Consider the following 19635-nt stretch of genomic DNA (forward strand, 5'->3'; position numbering starts at 1 on the left):
AGGCTTTGCATGTAAAGTCGGGAACTCAGAGTGCAGTATGTTTTTTGCTTGCTGATACAGGACTGTGCAGCTGTTATACTTTTTGCTTCAGAGAATGCAACAAAAATGGCCCTACAGGTATCTTTTTCTGGGATTTTAAACCTTTTAATGCATTATTACTTATCATGGATGGAGTGATAGTGAGGATATCCGTGCTTCCTAGCTACCGAAGGATCCTTTTGAATCTGTTTCGTATAGATTCTTTCCTCTCCTCTCACCAGCCCTCCGATCTAATAAGGGGTCTCAATCTGTGACACACCTACGAGTATTCAGGGTGCAACCCCCAAGCATGGAGCAGCCAGACATCAGATAGCAGGCAGTTGGGCACCATGTGCAACATTTAGGACAGGCACCTGTGCCATTTGTGGCAGTTGCTCTCGGCCAGGTTGGAAATAGGTCGTGGCAGTCCTCTCCACAGGCCGACACCATCTGAAGTGGTTGACCAGCACCTCGGGTGCACACTGCATGTATTCATGTGCTAGAAAATCACCAAAATCATCTGCATTTCTCAGCACTAGTCTTTCTAGAGAGCGAGCATGGGCTGGCCATGAGATCTTCAGCAGTGTTTGGGCTGTGATTTGACGTCTTCATTTCTTAGTCACCTTTTGTACTTGAAATACATAACACTTCTTTCTTGTACGTAATATAGATCAATAGTTTAGGACTCGTATGTGCATATGTGTGATTTCACCACACTCTAGGTTCTAGGAGTGTGCAAGGCTAGGTTTGGGAAAAGTCGCTATTTGGGTTCTTTCAGGTATTACCAATGGTGTATCCCTGCTCCCTTGCGCCACCCACCCTTCCTCAGTGCAAAGGGCTATAACCCTCGCCATCAATCTTTATCCCTAGTTCGGGCTACTCGTCGTGGATTTATTTGCTTCTTAGCATGAAGGCATCCATGGAAGAATAGAAGCATCTTTTGGTAGATGTTCCCTCCCGTTTGGATATGGTGGAACGTACACCCTGAGTGCCTATTGTTCCAGATTTGGCTCCTATTGAGGCTTGTGCTTCTCAGTAGGGGCACAATGATTCTGAGGATAAAATGGCCAAACTTTCTGGAGGAGGGGTTTTCACTCCTTTAGGTGCAGGTAGGGATGTCTCAGACGAGCGTCACTCCTGGTCTGGTAGTCATTATTGTACACTTCCGTGTAGTCGGCGGGAAAGATGCCAGTTGTGTCACTGACGGTCTCCTTCGTGGAGTCCCTCTCCACTGGATTCTCCGGATAGTTCCCACTTGCCTTCAGCAGCTCGACGCTGAGGGACTAGCAGTTTGCCAAGTTCTTACTCCATCTTTGTGAGGAATGAACTCATTATTGAAGCTTTTGAAGCCTCCCACATTCAAGGGGATGATGGTTGGAGAAGTCATCACCAATTGGACCCGTTAGATAGTTGCTATGTTGGTGGCAGCAGGTGGTTCATATATTTTTCAGCTCCATTTGGTGCATACGTCTTTGACAAGTGTTGCCCTCTTGTGGTGAGAAGATCACCTTAGGTGCCACTCCATGACTTGCTGGGATGTTGTCACAAGGCAGTCTTCAAGTAGTTTATTCCCATAGATTACGAGCGTGAGTTGAAGAAATAGTGAGAGTGTTATGCAGAAACATGGCGAATTGATAATCGATTCTCTCGCGCGTTTCTGGAAGCTTTTGCACATGCTCCTAGGAACCGTTTGGCGGTCGGAGCAGGCTGGTTTATGGATGGTTTGAAACCATCCTTGCACACAAATGTGCATGTATTCCGTCCTTGTGATCTCTCGGGCATGGTACATATAGTTGCTACCCTCGAGACGTTGGAGAGTTCCAAGTCTAGGACTCAACAAGCAAAGACAAAGGTAGCCAGTCCAACTTCCAAGGCTAATGATGGTAAGGACAAGGCAAGTGGGGGAGCCTTGGTGACTCACCTCACCTTGAAGAGCGTCGTGCCAAGATGGTTACAGGACAATGCTTTTATTGTGATGCCATTGAGCATATTGGAAGGGACTATCTAAAGAACACGAAGAAGTAGAATGGTAAGGGCAAGGAGAAGTATAAGGAGAAGGTTAGTTCGTCAGCCTCCCTTCAAGAGAATCTACAACAGTGGTACCATCTACCCCCCTCCCGCTCCCGCTTCCACTAGTACCACAACTGCCCTTCACTTGACTCAGTGTGGGAGGATCATAATGGTCCTTGGCCGGCATGATACAGTGATGTGCCGAGGAATGATTCATGGACATCCGGTGTCCACACTCTATGATGGAGGAGCCTTAGAGCATATAATTAGAGATTGTGTGGTTGAGCGGTTGAAGTTTCCTACGATGGTGGACACTAGTAGCATAGTCCTAGCCATTGTGAGGGGCAAGCGGAAGAAATCGAACCAGTTTTAGGTTTCGAAGACCTTGGAGGATGCCCCGTTGGCTTTTGGGAAGTTTTCTAGACGTAGGACAACTCTAGCCAAGATATATAAAGTCCGGAATGAAGTTAGGGTTTTGCTTTTATGGGCATAGAAATCAAGTTCTTCTTGATGCCTGGAACATAAAGAACATCTTTCATGCAACTTTCCTTAACATTAGAAATAATCAAGGGTGCACAACCTATGCCCTTGATTTGGTAGGAAGAATGATCTGCACATGATACACTTCGACCACTGCCAATGTACAAAACCAAATTCCGTGAAAGAAGCAATCCTGGCTGGAAACAGAGATGACACTGGGAGAGTCGTCCTCTACAATCAAGAATATCCAATCCTGCATGTCATGACAAGATTGGCATGCTGCTCTAGCTTGGATTCAGAGATATCTGACACAACATTACTTGAGCCTTTCTTCTTCTAGTTTGCAATACTTTTCCTACATTCATTAATGTAATGACCTGGTTTGTGCCAACAGATTTGTCCTTGTTTCCTTCTCTTGAAGTGAGAGTCCCATGAATGAATCAAAGGTAGTAAGAGCTGCATCTCCTCTCAAAGAGAGATTGAGAGAGGTCACAAAATTCAGATATGAGGGTGCCAAGGAGTTCAGAGTGTTAGACCCCAACTGTCTATCCTCCATGACCTCATCAATACCAAGCAGTTGCTCCTTGAAATCCGGCGTTTGGTGGTTGAACTCTGAGATGGGAAATGCTTGGTCAAAGATCCTACTAATGCCTATCATATTGTAGCAAGTGCAACACCGCATATAATAGGTTGGAGTCTGGACACCTATGAGAACCAGTCTACTCATGCATATACTGCAACTATGAACACTACAACCATGCACTCGGCTGAATTATGGCGTTTTGGAGTTGGGCATGTAAAATTTGGTAGTTTAATGCTTTTGCAAAAGCATAATATGGTTCCAAGTATGCCTCCCTTGGAGCCACTAGTTGGTTATGTATGTGAAGGTTACATATTGGGTAAAATGTAAAGGAAACCATTCCCGAGAGAGGGCTGTCCAAAAGTTACATCTCATACATAGCGATGTATGTGGTCCCATGCGGACTCTATCTTTGGGGGGTTGCCTATGATTTGTCACATTTATTGATGACTACTCCAAGTTCACTTGGATTTATCCTATGAAGAAAAATTGTGAGGTATTTATGCATTTTCAGCATTATGTTGCACTGGTTGAGAATGAAACACAAGACCCTTGTCCACACAAACAGGGGGGTCAATGTACGTCCAATGCTTTTAAAGCTTTCTTGTTGAATAAGGACATGTTTAGTGGTGGCTTGTCCGTACCATACGCTGAAAATCAGCCAGCAAATACCTCATGCTGTACCTTTGGATGAGCTTGACATCCCTCAAGATTTTGACGATGTTGAAAGGGGAGTAATTCAAGAGTCTAGAACAGCCCCGAGATGGCTTCTCAGGACACTCTAGGACAGCCATATGCAAGCTCTTTGGAAGGGAGGACGAGCTCTAGTTTGAGAGGGAAAAAAATTTGATTGGTTGTAAGTGGGTTTGTAAAGTCGAGCATAAATATGATGCCTCAAAAGCCAGATACAAAACTAGACTTGTTGCCAAAGGATACTCTCAAGAGAAGGGAATTGACTACAATGAGACTTTTGCTAAAGCAGTACGTATGCCTGTTAAGAAAGGCTCTGTATGCTTCTAAAGCTTGGTATCAAAAGAATCAAAGATACATGCATATCTGAGGAGCCATGTGTTTCAAAATAGTCCAACGGAGAGCACTCTCTAGATTTGGAAGAAAAAATCAGATTTGGTCATCATATTGCTTTATAGAGATGACATGATCTTGTTAGGAAACAATGAAGAGAAAATTTCAACAGTGAAAGCTGAATTGGGAACAACTTTTGAGTGTCAGATCTTGGTCTTCTGCATTATTATTTGGGCATAGAGTTTGTGGAGAGAGAGGATGGGATAGTAATTCAACTAAAGTATATCAATGGGATTTTGAAGCTGTTTGCTATAGCAAATTGCAAGCCAATTGCAACTCCCATTGAGACAGCCCTAAAGCTCTGTAGCTTTGATGCTGGATATTCTGTGGATGCCACTGTCTACAGTCAGGTTGTTGGATGCTTCATTTATCTATGCAACACCAGACCGTACATAACTTATGGCGTTAAAAATAAAAACAAAAATTTATGCACAACCCATGCACTTCACATTGGAAAGCTCTCAAGAGGATCTTCAAGCACCTCCAAGGCACACATACGCTTGGATTGTTTTATGCTAGAAGAGGTGACATTCATTTATAGGGCTACAATGATTCAAATTGGGTTGGTGATTATGATACATGAGAATCCACAAGTGCAAACTTTTTTTTGTTGGGCAACTCATTGATTTCTTGGCGTAGCAAGAAAGAACCAGTGTTGTGACATCCTCATGTAAAGATGAGTACAGGGCAGTCACCACAGCCACGGTAGAGTGCATATGGTTGAGGAGGTTATTGGTAGACATGGAAAATGCACTAAGTGGTGCAACTCCTATTCTTTTTTCTTTTTTCCCTCCCGACTAGCCTTAGGCCCAAGATCCTCCTGTAGTTACCATTTTTAAACCACCCGTAGGCACTTTTAATCCGTTTGTAGGCAATGCTGCTGAGGAAGCATCTTGGGGGGTTTGGAATCCAGGACCTCTTGGTCCTAGGCAAACACCTTCACCACTTGGGCTATCACCTCATTGGTGTGCAACTCCTATTCTCACAGGTAGTCAGAGTGCTATTGCATCGCAAAAAATTTGGTTTTTCTTTTTCATGCACAGGCAAAGCACATTGAGGTTCATTATCATTATGTGAGAGACTTTATATAGGCGACACTTGTCTATTGCTTTCCCATGGTTGGTTGGGGGTCTTTTGTCTATCAAATTTTACCTTTTGATAGGTCACATGCATACATAGGCCTCTATGTTCTTTTGCATGCGCATCGAAACGCAGCCCATTTCTTGGTCAATTCGTGCAATGTCAAGGCAATAATTGCAAAGTGATTTATGAACCTCATGTAGGATGAGCATAAGCCAAGAAAACTACGAATCTCAAGTATAGATTTTACTTTCGGCCAATCCTTAATGGCTTGGATCTTCGTTGGATCCTTAATGGCTTGGATCTTCGTTGGATCATAATCACAAGAAACATTTCATGTGTTTCGTCGTTTTGACAGGTTTCGTTTCATTTCGTCTCTATGAACAAAACAGAGAGCTTTCAAAGCGACTTGTCAAATTCAATTGGAGAAAAGTGATAATTTAAGAGAAACGTAAAATTTTTTATACAATTGTGTGTGAAATTAGAGGCGTAAGGTTGAAAGTATGAAATTGGGATTTATAAATTTGAGAAAAGTGAGAAGTTGAAGAAATTACAACAATTGGGTGTGAAACTAGATGCAATTTTGAAGTATGAAATTGGGATTTATGAATTGCAAGAAAGTGAGAAATTGAAGAGCTAGTGGAACATTAGTAGGAAATTTCAAAAATTAAGTGTGAAATTAGATAAAATTGACCAAGTCGATTTTGGGCAAAACGGTGTTTCGACCATTCAAATTGAAAGTTTGAAATTGGGATTTATAAATTGAGGGAAAGTGAGAAATTGAAGAGTTAGTGGAATACTTCTATGAAATTTCAACATTGAGTGTGAAATTAGGTGAAATTGACTAAGAAATCAAATTTGGGAAAACTTGTGACACATAGTCAGAAGAAAAGTTCCGTCTATTTTATGGTTTTGTCTTTATGGATTTTTGAAGAAAATTGAGATAGAAGAGGAGAAGAAAGTGAAGGGAAAGAAGAAGAGACTTTTTTATTTTTTATTTTGGTAAAGATCTCAAATTTGGGCAAAATGGGGTTTCGGTTGGGAGTGTTTCGTTTCATTTCGAAACATTTTGTCTATTTCATTTGATTCATGTTTCATAGGGACAAAACGGGTTTTCATGTGATTGCGTGGGATCCATTTGTACACGATCTCTAGACACTGTGTCCAAGATAGAGAATCTTCGAGAGGAAGAATACACTTTTTGTTATTAATTATGAGCTTATGCTTCCTTAGCTCATCAAAAACCACTTTCAAGTGCGTCCTCATCATTCTTCAAAAACCTCAAAATGTCGTGGAAAAAGACACTTGTAAGAGCCCTGTGTTTTATGAAAATTCTGTCCATCATTCGGTTAAGGGTAGCTGAAGCATTCGTAGACTTAATGGCATGACCAAATACTCAGAGTCAAAGGGAAGTGCATAAGGCTGTCTTGTGTACATCGTGAGGCATCACTCTAACTTGATGGAGAATATAACAAGAATCTTGTATGCAAAGCATAAAAGTTTAGATTGAATTGTCAGAATATGCAGCGGAAATGATAACCAAACTTGGGTAGACAAGAGCAAGTAGACTGCAGAAAATAAACAGCACAAGAAACACAGAGAGATAGGTGTGTAAACTCTTCTCTATACACAAGATCCCGAGAAAACTGAATGAGGAAGTGGTGGGGGCAGAGGGGCTATATATACAACCCAGAGGGGGCAGTCGGCCAGCAGATGTAGTGCCCACGACTGATGAAAAAGTCCCACGACTGCATAAATGCAGTCGGTCAGCAGACAGATACCCACGACTGATGAAATCCGGTCGACTAGCAGCCCAGTAGCCCACGACTGATCAACATGGAGTCGGCCAGCACTGGGGTGCTCCTGGCATCCTCTGGCAGCCCTCCCACCACTAGGAAAAATGGGAAAAAATAGGGAAAAAAATACGGAGAGTGTGGAAAAATGATAAAACACCTCATAAGGGCGGGCACACCCACAACAAAGGCCCTGGTGTATAAAATAGACAGGAGATGACTTCTAACACCCCCTCTCAGCTCCTGGCTGTGAAACCAACCCAAGGGAGCTGGAGTGCCGCCTGAGCGTAGCCTGAGGTAGAGATTTCGTGAAGAGGTCCGCCGCATTGTCCTCCGTCGAACAATAAAGTAGCAAGATGTCACCAGCCAAGATCTTCTCACGTACAAAGTGATACTGTATCTCTATATGCTTGGTCCGGGCATGGAAAACCGGGTTCCGAGGAGCAATAGCTATACAACTCTGGTTATCGCATTGGATGACTGTGGGCTCCCTCTGTGGAAACCCAATCTCGCCTAGCAGCCTCCGCAGCCATACAACCTCACAAGCAGCACCACAAGCAGCCCGATACTTTGCCTCTGTCGAAGAAAGGGCAATAGTTGGCTGCCTCTTGCTGCTCCAAGAAACTGCTCCTGAGCCGAGGGTGAAACTGTATCCTGAAGTAGATCTCCTCGTGTCTGGATCTCCTCCCCAATCTGAGTCACTCCAACCTTGGAGCTTGACTCCATTCCCTCCTGTGTAAAAGAGTCCCAGATCCTTCGTACTCCGCAATCTTGCGTCCCAATGAGTCTTCAATGGCGTCTGCATAAAAGAGCTCAACAGTCCCACGGAGAAGCTCAAGTCCAATCTGGTGTTCAGCAACCAAATCAATGAACCAACCAACTTCCTGTACTGCGAGGCATCAACTGGCTCACAAGGATCTGTAATGGTTAACTTTGTGTTCGGGTCCATTGGGGAAGTAATAGGCTTGTAGTTCTCCATCCCAAAGGCCTCAAGCAACTCATGAACATACCGCTGCTGAGAGACAAAAAACCCCCTCTGGGTCTGCCAGATCTCCAATCCCAAGAAGAAGTGGAGTAAGCCTAAGTCGGTCATCTCAAACTCCTTTGACAAGGCAGCCTTCGTCGCTCCAATGTGCTCCACATGACCGCTGGTGAGAATGAGATCATCCACATAAAGGATGATAAGCGTGACTGAGCCGCGTTCCCGAAAGAGATACAGGTTCGGATCTGCAACCGATCTCTGAAATCTAGTCCGAATAAAGAAGGAATCAATCTTCTGATTCCACGCCCTGGGAGCCTGCTTAAGACCATACAAGGCCTTACGTAACCTGTAAACCATCCCTTCCGATCCTGGAACAATAAAGCCTGGAGGCTGCTCAACGTACACCTCCTCCTGCAGGGCACCATTAAGGAATGCAGATTTTACATCCATCTGATACACGGGCCACCTCTGAGAAGAAGCAAGGGCAAGAACGGTCCGAATCGTGGTCATCCGCGCTGTCGGTGCAAAGGTATCCTCGTAGTCGATGCCTGGCCGCTGAGCATAACCTTTAGCCACAAGCCTGGCTTTGTGTTTGTCCACCGACCCATGAGACGCGTATTTGGTCTTAAAGACCCATTTGACACCAATGACTGACCGCTTCGTCGGCCTCGGTACCAACTCCCAAGTGTTGTTCTTCTCGATGGCATCAAGCTCCACTTGCATGGCTTTCCTCCAAGTATCCTGTGAAAGGGCTTCCTTTACGGAAGTGGGCTCTTTGTCCCGCATGATACGAGACATCAAAGCATAGTTCACCTGAAGAAGCTCCGCCGTGTTGCTTTTATCTCGGACTCGATGTGATCTTCGAGGGCCGTCCTCTGTGGTCCACTCGGAGGGTAGCTCCGTGACACCTGACTCCCGAAGGGTGTCTAACAACCACCTAGGTACTCGAACAGATCGTGGAGCCTCCTGTGGTCGCGGGGGCTCAACTCCAGCTGCGGGCTCAACCTCCTGTGATGACTGAGGTGGATCAACTGGAGTGATAGACTGGGAATCATCATCAGACTCCTTTGGATCTCCAAGAAGTGGCGGCTCCTCGACAGTGGATGCTGGAACATGCTATGATCTGCACAAAACCTGAAAAATACAATCGAGGAGAATTCACCTCCTTTATCAGCCCTGAGAGTCTTAACCTGATATCCAGACTCTTTCTCCACCATCACGTGCCAATCCTTGAACCGAGCAAAAGCCTGGTTCTTCTGGGAAAGAAAGTAGACCCACGTGAATCTGGTACAATCATCAACAAGCAGCATGAAGTAGAGAGATCCTCCCAAGGATGGTATCTGCTGTGGTCCACACAAGTCAGTGTGAATCAACTCCAATGGTTTCGAAGCCCGCCTGGAAGCCTGCTTCGGAAAGGATTCCCTGTGCTGCTTACCACGTATGCAAGAACTGCAGCGTCCTTGCCTATTACCAACATCTGGCAAGCCAACCACCATCTGGTCCCGGAAGGCGTGCCGCAAAGCATCCACATTTAAGTGGCCAAAACGAAAGTGCCACAAATCTCTGACCTGAGAGCCTGTCAATGAGGAGAGTGCAGAGAGCTTGTAGATGCCATTCTCCACACCGCCTTCCCAAACAACTTTGCCTGTCTCACGGTCCCTTAGAGCAACTGAATGCTCCTCAAATTCCACCCGAAAGCCAGTCTTGCATACCTCATGCACTGACAGAAGATGAAAACCCAGAGCAGGGACATAAAGAACACGGGAAGCATGCTTGCCCCCCTTGCCGTCGGGAATAATCTCCGTCCGGCCCTCACTATGTATCGGAATAGTGGAGTTATCGCCAATAAAGATACGACCTGACTGCCGTTTCAGATCCAGAAAGAAGTCACGGGATGGAGTCATGTGCCTGGAAGCAGCATCCATTCCCGGGTATCCTTTGCAGTGAAGCCAACTGCCTCCTCGCTCGAAGATGATGCAGCATCGGAGTCCACCATCTCTAAGTGCACAAATGCCGGAGTCTTTGCAGCTGAGGCTGAGGAATCAGCACTCTTCCCTGTCCGCTTAGGGCACTTCCTCCAGTAGTGGCCTTTCTCGCCACAATCATTACAAGATCTTTCGGCCTTCAGCTTCTCTCGTTCTGGATCAGGCTTCTTCTCAGAAGACTTCTCCGGTGAAGCCTTCCCTTTGCCCTTGTTGGAATTCCGGCCTTTCGACCGTTGGCCAGTTAAGGCCTCCGAACCTCCGCCGTGAGGAGGGTTCGTGAAACGTTCCTCCTAGTCTAATACCATTGGCACAAGCACCTCCCAAGTAATGGTGCTGAGCCTGCCACTCGTGATCAACGAGGAATAGAAAGCAGAATACTGACCAGGCAAGTGGGAAAGCAAAGTGATGGCCATATCTTCAGATGATATCTCTTTCCCAGCTTGGAGGACTTCCTGCTGAAGGGCCTGCAGCTTGTTAATGTGTTCCCACATCGTCGAAGACTTTGCAGGGTTCATAACCCGCATCTGCACTTCCAAGGAGATCCTTTTCATGGGTGACACCCTGTTATACAAAGAAGCCAAGTGCTCCCATATGCCTCTCGCCAGCGTCATGTGCTTCACATGATTGATCACTTGTGGTGTGCAATTGAGGAAAATAAATGACCGGACCCTAGTGTTGACACGATCCCACATGTGTGCCTGTGCCTCTCGGTCCTTCCTCCTCGATAATAGCTCCCCTTCCTCAGCTTCCGGCCGTGGCACCCCGATGATAATAAAATCAGCAAGGTCATATGACTCCAGAACCGACTCCATCATGACCTTCCAAATGCCGTAATTGGACCCATCCAATTGACGATCCACTGGGAACGTGGGGAGAGTCGGAATCTTCACGTGCTTCTCAGCCATCTCTAGTAAATCTGCCATCGCGGAGAGTAACCTGAAAGGGTGGGGGGGTGGGGAAAAAAAATCTGTAAACCTGCAAGTGGCTGTCCAGCACCTTGGCCCGCCTTCCTCTTGCACCTTCTCTTCCTGTTCAGCCCAAAACAGTCCACCAATCAGCAGCCTAACGCTCCCCCTCTTGCTCAGAAAAACGCCCAAGATCTGTCTAGAGCCTAGGGCTCTGATACCATGTCAGAATATGCAGCGGAAATGATAACCAAACTTGGGTAGACAAGAGCAAGTAGACTGCAGAAAATAAACAGCACAAGAAACACAGAGAGATAGGTGTGTAAACTCTTCTCTATACACAAGATCCTGAGAAAACTGAATGAGGAAGTGGTGGGGGCAGAGGGGCTATATATACAACCCAGAGAGGGCAGTCGGCCAGCAGATGTAGTGCCCACGACTGATGAAAAAGTCCCACGACTGCATAAATGCAGTCGGCCAGCAGACAGATGCCTACGAGTGATGAAATCCAGTCGGCCAGCAGCCCAGTAGCCCACGATTGATCAACATGGAGTCGGCCAGCACTGGGGTGCTCCTGGCATCCTCTGGCAGCCCTCCCACCACTAGGAAAAATGGGAAAAAAATAGGGAAAAAAATACGGGGAGTGTGGAAAAATGATAAAACACCTCATAAGGGGGGGCACACCCACAACAAAGGCCCTGTTGTGTAAAATAGACAGGAGATGACTTCTAACATGAATACCCTGAATAAGAAGGCTTTAAATGAGTAGACTTTAATTTAATGGATTGAGCTTTGCTTGAGAGATTGTAAATAACTAAGGATAAAAAGTGCATAAATGCAGCCACCTCTCACATAAACAGGAATTCATAAACTTTGTGGCCTAAACTAGAGATCATTTTGATGGTTTACCTGGGAGACAAAGGCTTCATGTTCTCAATGGGCTAAGTAGATGAAAGATCTTGTAGTCTTTAAAACTTCTTTTAAAGATCTCATCTCTGCAAATGGCATCAAACTCCTTGAAGATTCTAGCTTGTAGAGAGTTACCCACCCTTTCTTTCTTTGACATTTTGGGTAGGACATTTGTATCACATCTTAGTTTCCCCTAGTGTAACATGTGAACTATGTGGAAGTGTGATTGATGATGATTAACGCTAAGCAAGAAAGATTAATGCTAATCACATGCGTAATGATGAGTGGAGAGGAGAGAAGAGGGACTCTTTACCTAACCTACTCCTAATGTAAATTACCGAATGAATGAGTAACTACAATGATTTGTAGATCACGAATCTGACGCTTGAATGCTATGCATAAACTAAATGCTTCCTATCCTCCTCTGTGCGTTAGTGGAAAGCACTGATGTTGAGGTGTACTTGGCTGATCCAGATGTTGTGGCTACATGCCCTTGGTCTTGGCTTTGCAACCTCTCAGAATGCCTCTAAATGACCCATGACTTGCCTTTTTATAGGGATCTTGACAGCAAGTCATGTTCAGGTACCTACATAATAATGTTCAAAATCATATTCAGCCTCTAAACTATACCCAAAAGCTGTTCCAACTATTGGTCCTTGGGCACCTCCGGGCACCATTTAGGCTCCCAAAACTGCTCCAAGTTACCCATATCCAGCCTCTAACTTTGCCCTTTAGACGGTGCAAGAAATAATCATGTCTGCATGTGACATTCACTCCTAAACTTGGAGCACTGGGGCAAACCATACACCTTTGCTTCTTTCTTTACTTGGTCTTTTTGTAGGCTCACCTCCCAACTTTTTGGGTCCTTTGTCGTTGCTACCTCCACTAGAGTTGCTAGCTCTTCTTTTGGCTCCTTTGTCAACAATGGATGCTCTTCTTCTGGCTCCCCTCGGATATTGTTGTGGTACTGTTCTTATCCTCCTCCATTCTGGATTCAGAGAGACATACTTGAATGGTTGGCGTTATTGCCTCCTTGGGAATCTGCTGGTCATGTGAGCTGAAATCCTGTACGCAAATTGACTGTTGTTTTCACTCTTCCACCACCGTTGGCACGTCCTTAGGAGCTTCCACTGGTCTACACTTCTTACTCGAGGAAACTCTCCTGACCCACTTCTAGTCCCGGAAGCTCTGTGGTATGAAACTCCCTCTTACTGAGCTTTAACCTTTGGTGAATTCTCTACTTGCGTGTCTTGACGCAATCGAGCTTATCGTTTGTCGTATTCTTGACGCCTTCGAGCTTCACATTCTTCTTTGAACATCCCCATAATTTCTTCCCATTCTTGAAGATAGCAAGCTACACGTTCTTCTTTTCTTAGCTAGTACATCTCATCGATCTTTCGCATTGCCCACAAAGAGGCCATGAAGAAAACACAGATTTTGCCTACTAGACCTAGACTTGACACATGCAAACTCTTCTACATGCAAAACCCTAAGGTTGATGGCAAACTGAAAATAGAGCTGAAAACCCTGATGTAGGGGCTAATTTGAGGGAAAAAAACAATTTTTGGGCTGAAACCCTAAAAATGCAAACCCGTAACTTTAGAAACCTTAATTCAACATGCAAACACTCTACTTAGGATGAACCTAGATGCTCTGATACCATTGTAACATGCTAACTATGTGGAAGTGTGATTAATGATGATTAACACTAAGCAAGAACGATTCACGCCACAAATCTGACTCTTCAATGCTATGCATAAACTAAATGCTTACTATCCTCCTCTGTGCGTTAGTGGAAAGCACTGATGTGGAGGTGTACTTGGCTGATCCAAATGTTGCGGCTACATGCTCTTGGTCTTGGCTCTGCAACCTGTCAGAATGCCTCTAAATGACCCATGACTTGCCTTTTTATAGGGATCTTGATAGCAAGTCATATTTCAGGTCACTGTTGTCTTTTTGACCTACATAATAATGTCCAAAATGCATATTGAGCCTCTAAACTATACTGGAAAGCTGTCTCAACTATTGGTCCTTTTCTTGGGCACCTCCGGGCACCATTTAGGCTCCCTAAACTGCTCCGTGTTACCCATATACGGCCTCCAACTTTGCCCTTTAGACGGCTGCAAGAAATAATCATGTCCACATGGCACTGTCGGAAGGTGTGCACGTGACACCTATCGTGTCAATACTGAAGCCATAGGACTGCACACGAGCCAACCATGTGAAGTTCTCTAGTGTGATGCTTCCTTGCTCGTTAATGAGGTTTGCAGTATGTCCCTAAGGTGACATGGGCTACCCTACTTGGGACTCCACCCACAAATGTATTAGATTCAAGAAACTATACATTACAAGGCAGCAGCAGCTGGCTGATGCCCAAGGTGCTCCAGGGCCCAGCTGATGAGACAAACAGAAGGATAGGTGTGCATGCTGATGGGGGCAATGGGAAGGTGGTGAGTCTTGGTTTAGGAGCTTTGGATGACACTACATCCCCATGAACAGGGTGAGGTTGTCTAGTATCACAGCTAGTTGAGTGTGTTTGCAAGGTTGTCCACATTAACAGTTTTAAGATGATCCCATCTTGTGCATGCAGGCAATCCAATGTCTTGGTGGTAATGGCTATATCAACGAATATCCCACGGGGAGGCTTCTACGGGATGCCAAACTGTACGAGATAGGTGCAGGGACTTGTGAAATACGCAGGATGTTGATAGGCCGTGAGCTCTATAAAAATGGTTAAATTCTTCTACTATATTTACCTGTACAGTACAATCCATTTTGAATCAATGGTGTAAAAAAACATGTAAATGTCTCTTCACAAGGTTCCTTTCTGCCTTTATATCATTGATTGCATTTAAGAAGTGTATGGTAGAGTTAATTGTTAGGTGTAACGTGCCAATCGGAGACTTTAATGGAAGGAGCTCTAGGAGGATATTCTGAGGTTTTTAGATGTAAACATTATTTGCATATTACCTTCTTGTACATAGGAGAGCTAGAGTAGTTGAGGATGAGAGACATTAAAGAGGCAATTCACCAACATCTATATGTGTCTCACTCTTCAAGACAAAGTTGGTGACGTGGTGGCCTCAAGCCCCCCTTCATTGAGCCTCTTGAAGGATGATTTCTAAAAGCTTAATTAAGGTGTTGCTTACTGTTAATCCTAAATAGTCTTGAATTAAATCTTGTCCATTTGTAAAAGGTAGATAGTTTTGCCCTCGCCATATTTTTTACAAGCAGAAGAGCAAAGTTCTTTATCCAGAGTGTCATATAGGTAATCGTCTGGAAGAGAGCCTCTAGTGTCAATGGGTTGCACCAAACTTTACAAGGATAATCTCGTTAGGCACCGATATCTTGCTCCGGATCATGAATGAGAACATCATCACCGATCTCTTTATCCTCTTTTGACCCTTCTCACCCAAGTCAGGTCCCTAGAGTGCAGCTCTTTAATGGTTAAGGGCCTCCTTCGAGTGTTAAAACCACTCGTTCTGGGTTCCTGCAAACACTCTCTTGAGGCGTGCAAGAGTGGTGCACCTCTCACCAGTCCACAGCCTGAGCTGCTGGTTGCATTGTGAAGACAGGTCCAGTAAAAGTAGCCGGCTTAAAAACATGTTACGAATTGACAACATCAACTAGCTCACCTCTGTATGTGAGATTGCCAGGCTGCTATCTAGTGTAAAGTGTTGATGATCACATCATCATCACCTTAGTTTCATGAAGATTCAGAGTGAGGTTTCTCTAATCACAAGGTTTACAGTGCTTGGAGATGTCTCTACAATCCCTTTGCTGAATTGGAGATGAGGATGTTATTTGCATACAAGATAATGGGCAGTAATATTTGGGCTAGCCCCCCGTCTTTGCCTAGTGCCCCAACTTGGCCATTTACAGACTTGTACAATTTTTGTGACCCCCCAATCATACGTGGGGAAATTTAAGCACTTGGAGGCACCTGAAGTCTAAGCCTGTAGTAAGGTAAAAGCCTTACAAAGATCGATGAAACAACAAGACTCCTTTTTGTACATGATCTGGCTGCCTCAATGATGGTGCCAAGGGTGAGAATAATGGTCCTGTGTGAAGGAAGACTTCCAAAAACTCGCCTGCCCTTTGGCCCTTTGATCCTGTTACTGTGCCTGTGCTGATCACAAGACTTCAAAATTGATCCATGTACCTTGGTGGAAGTTTTTCCAGAATTGACCTAGGGGTCCCCTGTTTTATGGATTAGGACGAAGGTATTGGTGGACCAAGAGGATGGGAAGCCTTCACAAATAGCCCTATTGAAGATGTCAGCAAGGACGGGCTAGAGCATTCCAGCCATGAGCAAAGTGCTCTGTCCTGAGGTCCTCATGGTCCTTTGCCTTGCCATTCTGTCCTGAGGTCCTCATGGTCCTTTGCCTTGCCTTTCTGCATCTTTAATATGACATTGCCTGGGATGTGTGACATATCTGGTGGGGTCTGGTGGGGTCTGGTAGGGGACATCATAAAGTTGATGAGCTTAGTCTTTCCAGACATTGGAGTCGGTGATGGGAGTACGTGGCTGATGCTTGCTAAGAGCTCTCCAAGCGTCCTTGCAATTTGCACTCTTGAAAAGATGGTACATATTTACTTCAATCTTGGCTAAAAGCTCTCCTTTTTGGACGGGTCATGGATGTGATGTGCAATAGGAGGGGACCACTTCCAACTTTAAATGAGTGAGCCATCAGAGAGTGGTCGTCTAAACATGCCATTATAGATAAACAAGCCATGCAGCACTCATCACCAAAAGGGATCTGGCATGTGAAGTGATGCATCCCTATTAATCACCAAAAAGGAAAATACTTCCTTGTTGGGAAAACTCCACTATGTCTAAAAAAAGGGGGCATAAGGTGATAGGCTATCCTATAATAACCATTGAGGTTTCTAGTGGGACGTAACAAACTCGGTAACGTACCCCTAGTTATTGAAATTTGATTATTCGACCAATTCTAAATATTGAAAGAGATATCCATTCATTTATTCAAGAGTCTCAAAGATCAGGTCCTTGTAAAAATTAACAGTTTTAATACATACGCGTAATAGTCATCCACCAAATCCTAATACATATTATAAATAATCGAATGTTGAGAGAGAGATCTAAATTAACAAGGTAGATAGTGTCCAAAATTCAATAGAGGCTCCACTCCGATGCACGACACCCATCTCAGGTTCTCTTCCACAGGGCCGCTTTCAAGTTTTATCATGTAGTTCTTGAAGGGCAAAATCCTCAATCCCTATCCAATTAACTTTGAATAAAAACCATTGGTGTAAATTACAATCCGAAATTCAGAATGTTTCTCTCTCTCTCTCTCTCTCTCTCTCTCTCTCTCTCTCTCTCTCTCTAAGGAGAAGATGAGTTTTTACAGAGATCACCTGCTTCGCCTCATAGAGGATGGTTTCATCACTCGTTCGAGATATATGGACACACATTTGTCACATGGCATTAGATGCACTATTGGTCAGATCCGCACTTCCTCTCATCAGCTGAGGATTGAGAGGTAGATATGGACCATAGAGAGTACCGACAGAGCAACGTATATGTCAGCTAGAGTCAGAGACAGAGGAGCACTACATCTGCTGATGCCCCGTGTACTATGAGATTAGAGGGAGGTTCCATTGCCTTTTCAGAGAGGGGTCCAGCCCCCTTGCCAGAGTGATGGACTACTGTGACCAGAGATGCCTAGGACTTTTTCTACTAGAGATACGCCGACATAGAGAGACTCTCATACGTGGAGGAGTAGCGCACACAGGTCTTGTGCAGAGACGGCTTATTGATTTCTTTGGGAACACCACTTCAACACAACAGAGGTAGGGTCGGGACATAGTTGCATCCACATCTAGAGGGGTCACTCTTGAATGTGCCTCTTAGCTATGTCAGGACAGACACCCTACACCTCGGGGTATTCGTGGCAAATCCAGATGGCATAGGAGGATTAGAGAGAGCATCACAAATCCCTCCAGGCAGTTCACCCCAGAGGAGCTTGTCTTCATGCTTTGGCGACCTATGAGGAATTTCATCCACTAAGGGCCCGTCTATACCCTCACACATTCATGAGCCTCACACGCCCAGAGATGTCTCTGTGTGGACACTTTCGTCCCCTCTTAGTAGGCACTTTCTAGAATCATTCACTTCTCGAATTAACATTGTCTAGGGCTCTTCATGCTCGAGCTTTGGAGACACAAGGACACTTTCTTGAGAGCTATATATTATGTATTGCATGATTACACATATATACATGTATATATGTATGTGTATATATATACACATATATTTGATAGTGATGTGTTTGAATACACTAGGACCAGCCAAGGCACTTTTTCCCTCTATAGGAGGTTTTTTTCCTCGTGCTAGTATACACTCATCTTGGGGCATACTTATCATCTTCGTATAACACACATTCATTATTGATCTATCATCTCATTGTGTGCTTCCTTGAGCTTCTCCACATGTGTGTGTGTGTGTGCGCGCGCGCGCGTGCGCATTCCTGCAACCCTGTTTCCAACATTTTGTATCAAAGCATATGCTCCTCGTCCTGCCTACCCTTCACCCCGAGACTCGCCTATCTTCTTGAATTGGATAAAGGAACCCCTTCTGGGAGAAGAAAGAGAATTGTAAAGTGTGGAGTACTTTGTGTAAAAGTTTTTAAGTCAGATTTTCATTCTGGACACGTTTTAGGGGCCATTCACTGGATTTTTTATTTTATGTAGACATCTTCGGGGATCAAATTTGGACTTTTTTTCATCAAATTCTAGAGTAGTATTGTTAGATCTATGACAAATGGGTGTGTAGATACATGTGAAAGCATCATCAGACACTCCATAAAATCGGATCTTGTCTACGTACTACACTTCAGTGACATCGATCTCTACATCTTACGAGTAAAAGTTTTACTCACTTTACTCTATATTTCTTTCATACACATTACATGTCTCCATTGTTAGTGCCCTTATTAGCAGCTATCTTGGTTGCATCATCAAAGGATCACTTCGTACTTGCAGGTTGCGTGATTACTTACTTTGGTATTATCAGAAATGACAAACAGTGGTGTATTCAGATGTTATATGCTATGAGGATAAGCTTGATATGACCAACTACCCATTATGGTACTATATGATACGGTAGCTCATATCAAAACAGGTACAAAAGCTTCAATTCCAACAAGGAAAGCTCATTCTTTGCCCTTAGAAATGTCCTGGTACCTCTGATGGACATGATGCAGAAGGCACATCTGTAGACGCAGACTCAATTTCACATGGCATATTACTACATGATAGTATATCTCCTACGTATAGGAACAAAGTGTGATGGAAAAGATGCATAGGCACATGCATTGCTTGCTTCGTCAGTAGTCAAGAGGAGTATCATTTCTCACATTCGGTCATGTAGGATTGCAAAACATGCTTGGGATGCACTTGCGTCACTGAATCAGTACGTAATGAAGCACGTGTTGCTTATCTACACGCAAGAAATTACAGTCAGAGCATATGAATGAGGGAGACTCTATGGACAATTTACTTACAAAAATCAAGGATTTTAAGGAGCAGTTGGCCAGTGTTGACGAAGTATATCTTTACAGTCCATTGATGGCTACTATCTTGAATGCCTTGCGAGACTCGTATCAAAGTTTTACTTCTACCATCAGACTCATGATGGAAGGAAATCCAAATGCTTTGAAGTTTGAGGAGTTAGTTTTTGTGCTCTTTCAAGAAGAGCAATCTAGGCAAAACAGATATGCCATGTATATAGGAGGTCAGACATTTGGTGCAAATCAATAAAGAGACAAAGGTAAATTCTTTCCTCAGG

The 19635-nt window shown here is 44.4% G+C and overlaps 1 protein-coding gene across 1 annotated transcript in view; it reads left to right on the top strand.

Annotated features, from left to right (window-relative positions):
* The window catches only part of IVD (isovaleryl-CoA-dehydrogenase), a 42987-nt gene extending 28193 nt beyond the window's left edge, over positions 1 to 14794 (top strand). Inside the window, exons 15-16 of the mRNA XM_086806501.1 lie at positions 61 to 117; positions 14416 to 14794. Coding sequence (XP_086662627.1) covers positions 61 to 117; positions 14416 to 14562 — 204 coding nt within the window. The 3' untranslated portion in view covers positions 14563 to 14794. The remainder of the gene's footprint in view (positions 1 to 60; positions 118 to 14415) is intronic.
* The last annotated feature ends 4841 nt before the right edge of the window (positions 14795 to 19635 follow it).

The sequence above is a fragment of the Cibotium barometz genome, chromosome 12 (genome assembly GCF_041138505.1).
Source record: "Cibotium barometz isolate CiBa-2024 chromosome 12, ASM4113850v1, whole genome shotgun sequence".
NCBI classification, from domain to species: Eukaryota; Viridiplantae; Streptophyta; class Polypodiopsida; order Cyatheales; family Cibotiaceae; genus Cibotium; species Cibotium barometz.